We start from the raw sequence: 3,090 nt of genomic DNA, 5'->3' as shown, positions 1-3,090 counted from the left end.
CAACTTCTCCCTTGCAAGGGTGAGTCTCTAGGTTGTGGGTGCTTATCGTCTTCATTCATCAGTTCTTTCCTTTTCTTTTGAGACTGAGTCTCACTCTGTTGCCCAGGCTGGAGTGCAGTGGTGCGATCTCAGCTCACTGCAACCTCTGCTTCCCGGGTTCAACGGGTTCAAGTGATTCTCCTGCCTCAGCCTTCCGAGTAGCTGAGACTACAGGTGTAAGCCACCGTGCCTGGCTAATTTTTGTATTTTAGTAGAGATGGGGTTTCACCATATTGGCCAGGCTTGTCTTGAATTCTTGACCTCTGGTGATCCACCCGCCTTGGCCTTCCAAAGTACTGGAATTACACGCGTGAGCCACTGTACCCACCTCATTCATCAATTCTTAATTGATGCCTACTGGGTGCCAGGCAGTGCCTAGAGCTGGAGATTTAGCAGTAAACAAGTAAATCCATCATGCTGACTCCTGAGGAGTAGAAGGATGAAGAATAGCACCTGGCTCTCTTCCTCTCTTGAGGACTTAACGCTCTTGAGCAACTCTGGCTATGACAATCTCCTGTCGGGTCTGGCAGGTCATCAGAGAGACAGAGAAACCACTTCCTCATCCTGCACACAAGGCATGTCTTCCTCACTGCGAAGCAAGGCCGATGAAGCAACAGCCAGGGGCTGAAGCAAATCTCAGCCCACATCCTGGCAGGCAGCCAGGGATGGGTGGATCAGGAAGGCTCCTGGTTGGGCCTTTGCATCAGGCTCAGGCTGGGCATAAAGGAGGCTCCTGTGGACTGGAGGGAGGCAGACATGGGGACCATGAAGACCCAGAGGGATGGCCCCTCCCTGGGGCAGTGGTCACTGCTGCTGCTGCTGGGCCTGACCATGCCTCTGGCCGTCATTGCCCGGGTCCTCAGCTACCAGGAGGCTGTGCTTCGTGCTGTAGATGGCCTCAACCAGCGGTCCTCGGATGCCAACCTCTATCGCCTCCTGAACCTGGACCCGAGGCCCACAGTGGTGAGCTGTGGGGGAGGTTCTGCTCTGCTCTGGCCAGGCTTAGCCTTCTATCACTCCCGCTCCTGCTGCACCGCCTGCCAGGAGGGCACCTCCCCCTTTAAGTGTGGTCCCATCTTTTCCAGGGAACTGTCTAGAGCTTGTGTCCCCTCCCAGAATGAGAGCTTCCTGTCTTAGAATTCCTGCTGTGGCAGAGATACCCTCACCCGACCCCGTGCAGGAGTAGGGACATCTGCGAGCTCCGGGCACTAGGGTGGGGTCATTGGCTCTGGGCAGGGACCTCCTCTGCTTTAATTCCCTTCTGTACCATGTTACCCCACACAGGGAAGAACTCTGTCCAGACTTTAGGTTCCAGTGGGAATGTCTTATCTCCCAGGGAGACCCCTGAGTTCCCTTGCCCCCACCCCAGAGTGGGAAGAGCTCCTTGTTAGAGCTCATCTGAGGTCTGCTCCTACTCACTGTCCAGCTAGGAGGGCAGGAATGGCTCAGTCCTCCTTCCCTCAGTACCCGAGCCCCAAGCCCAGGGCCCATCCCACACCAGGTGCTGTTGAAAGCCTGCTCTCTTGGTGCGGGGGGGTCAGGGACACAAATCAGAAAATACAAGAATGGACCTCCCCATTTCCTCCTCTGACTAGGATGGGGATCCAGACACCCCGAAGCCTGTGAGCTTCACAGTGAAGGAGACAGTGTGCCCCAGGACAATACAGCGGTCACCGGAGGAGTGTGACTTCAAGATGGACGGGGTGAGGCTGGGGGCTGGGGGTGTTGGTGGGTGCCTCCCAGAGAGCCGAACAAGGGGTGCCTGGGGAACATGTCCCACTGGGGTGGGGCTGGGAGGTTATGGCAAATGGATTCAAGTTCGACCTTGAGCTTCTCCTTTCCAGCTGGTGAAGTGGTGTGTGGGGACAGTGACCCTGAACCAGGCAGAGGACTCCTTTGACATCAGTTGTGATAAGGTGAGTGAGCTGTTCTGGGATGCAGGGACTGATGGGAGCATGGAATGTGAACTATTCTATGGGTCAATTACCTACCCTCCCAACCCAGGGCAGAGAAAGCCCCGCCTACCCAGGGCTCTTCCTTCAATCTGAGCTCCATCTCCGGGCGGCTCTGGAATCCCTCAGAGCAGTAGCTCTTCCAAGTGTAGCCCTTTCTGGAGACTCGTTAGATATGCAAATTCTCAGGCCTTACTCAGACCAACTCAGACAGACTCTGGGTAGGGCCCAGAAGTTTGTATTTTGATCAGCTTTCCAGAAGATTCTGGCTCCTGTAAAGTTTGAGAGCCACTTAGGGCTTTCTTAGAGCATTCAGCTCTCAGCCCTGTGTTCCCATCTCAGTGTTGCTAGGCTGGGCTGTGTGACCTTGCAAAGACCTTCACCATCTCCAGGACTGTTTTCTCATCTTGCTACTGCGTGTAGGGATTCAACCACATGCTTCAAGGGTCACAGCCAGAGGTTGAACTGGGGCCCCAAAGCTCCTGCTGGGGGGCCATGAAGGGGGGATCTAGGTGGGAAGGGGGTCTTGGATTGACCCTGGGCACAGCCGTCACAAGGAACCTGTTTCTTCCTGTACACAACCCCAGGATAAGAGGACAGTTGCCCGGCTGGGCAGTATCCTCCAGAAAGCCGGAGAGAAGATTGGCGGAGGACTTAAAAAAATTGGCCAGAAAATCAAGGATTTTTTTGGGAAGCTTGCACCCAGAACAGAGGCCTAGCGTGTGCCCTCTCCTGGCTCAGGCTTCTGGGCTCTGAGAAATAAACTGTGAGAGCAATTTCCTCAGGCTTCAGTCTCACTTGCTTTGCCCCTTCTCTCTCACCACAGCTGAGCCCTTAACTCAGGGAGGCCACGTGTGAGTGCGAGTGTGTGTGAGCGTGACACAGAGGTGTCCAGGGCAGTGTTCCATCCAGGACACAGGGTGAGGCCACAGAGCCAAGAGGTCCAAGGCGCCACCCCCATTCTCAGTGGAACCCCCAGCAGGGAATTCAGGGGCTTCATTCCTTAATCCTACTCTGCGTGCGGTGGAAGGGGGGATGCTGTGGAGCTGTTCCTGCTCATTCGGAAGGACATTCGAGGGAGGGGCCAAGCGTGTTGTTA

General features: G+C 55.4%; 1 protein-coding gene across 1 annotated transcript; it reads left to right on the top strand.

Annotated features, from left to right (window-relative positions):
- Positions 1-768: 768 nt before the first annotated feature.
- Positions 769-2,771, top strand: CAMP (cathelicidin antimicrobial peptide). Its single transcript, XM_003926293.4, has 4 exons — positions 769-1,002; positions 1,635-1,742; positions 1,884-1,955; positions 2,579-2,771. The coding sequence occupies exons 1-4, from the start codon at positions 796-798 to the stop codon at positions 2,708-2,710; spliced, it is 519 nt and encodes a 172-aa protein (XP_003926342.1). The 5' UTR covers positions 769-795; the 3' UTR covers positions 2,711-2,771.
- The last annotated feature ends 319 nt before the right edge of the window (positions 2,772-3,090 follow it).

The sequence above is a fragment of the Saimiri boliviensis genome, chromosome 8 (assembly GCF_048565385.1).
Source record: "Saimiri boliviensis isolate mSaiBol1 chromosome 8, mSaiBol1.pri, whole genome shotgun sequence".
NCBI classification, from domain to species: domain Eukaryota; kingdom Metazoa; phylum Chordata; class Mammalia; order Primates; family Cebidae; genus Saimiri; species Saimiri boliviensis.
Note: the sequence above shows the minus strand (reverse complement) of the source record. Positions and strands in the feature narration are given on the sequence as shown.

Coding starts and splice junctions, on each gene's coding strand:
- CAMP (XM_003926293.4), top strand. CDS start 796: ATGGGGACCATGAAGACCCAGAGGGATGGCCCCTCCCTGGGGCAGTGG. Junction 1,003..1,634: donor TGGACCCGAGGCCCACAGTG/GTGAGCTGTGGG, acceptor TCCTCTGACTAG/GATGGGGATCCAGACACCCC. Junction 1,743..1,883: donor GTGACTTCAAGATGGACGGG/GTGAGGCTGGGG, acceptor TCTCCTTTCCAG/CTGGTGAAGTGGTGTGTGGG.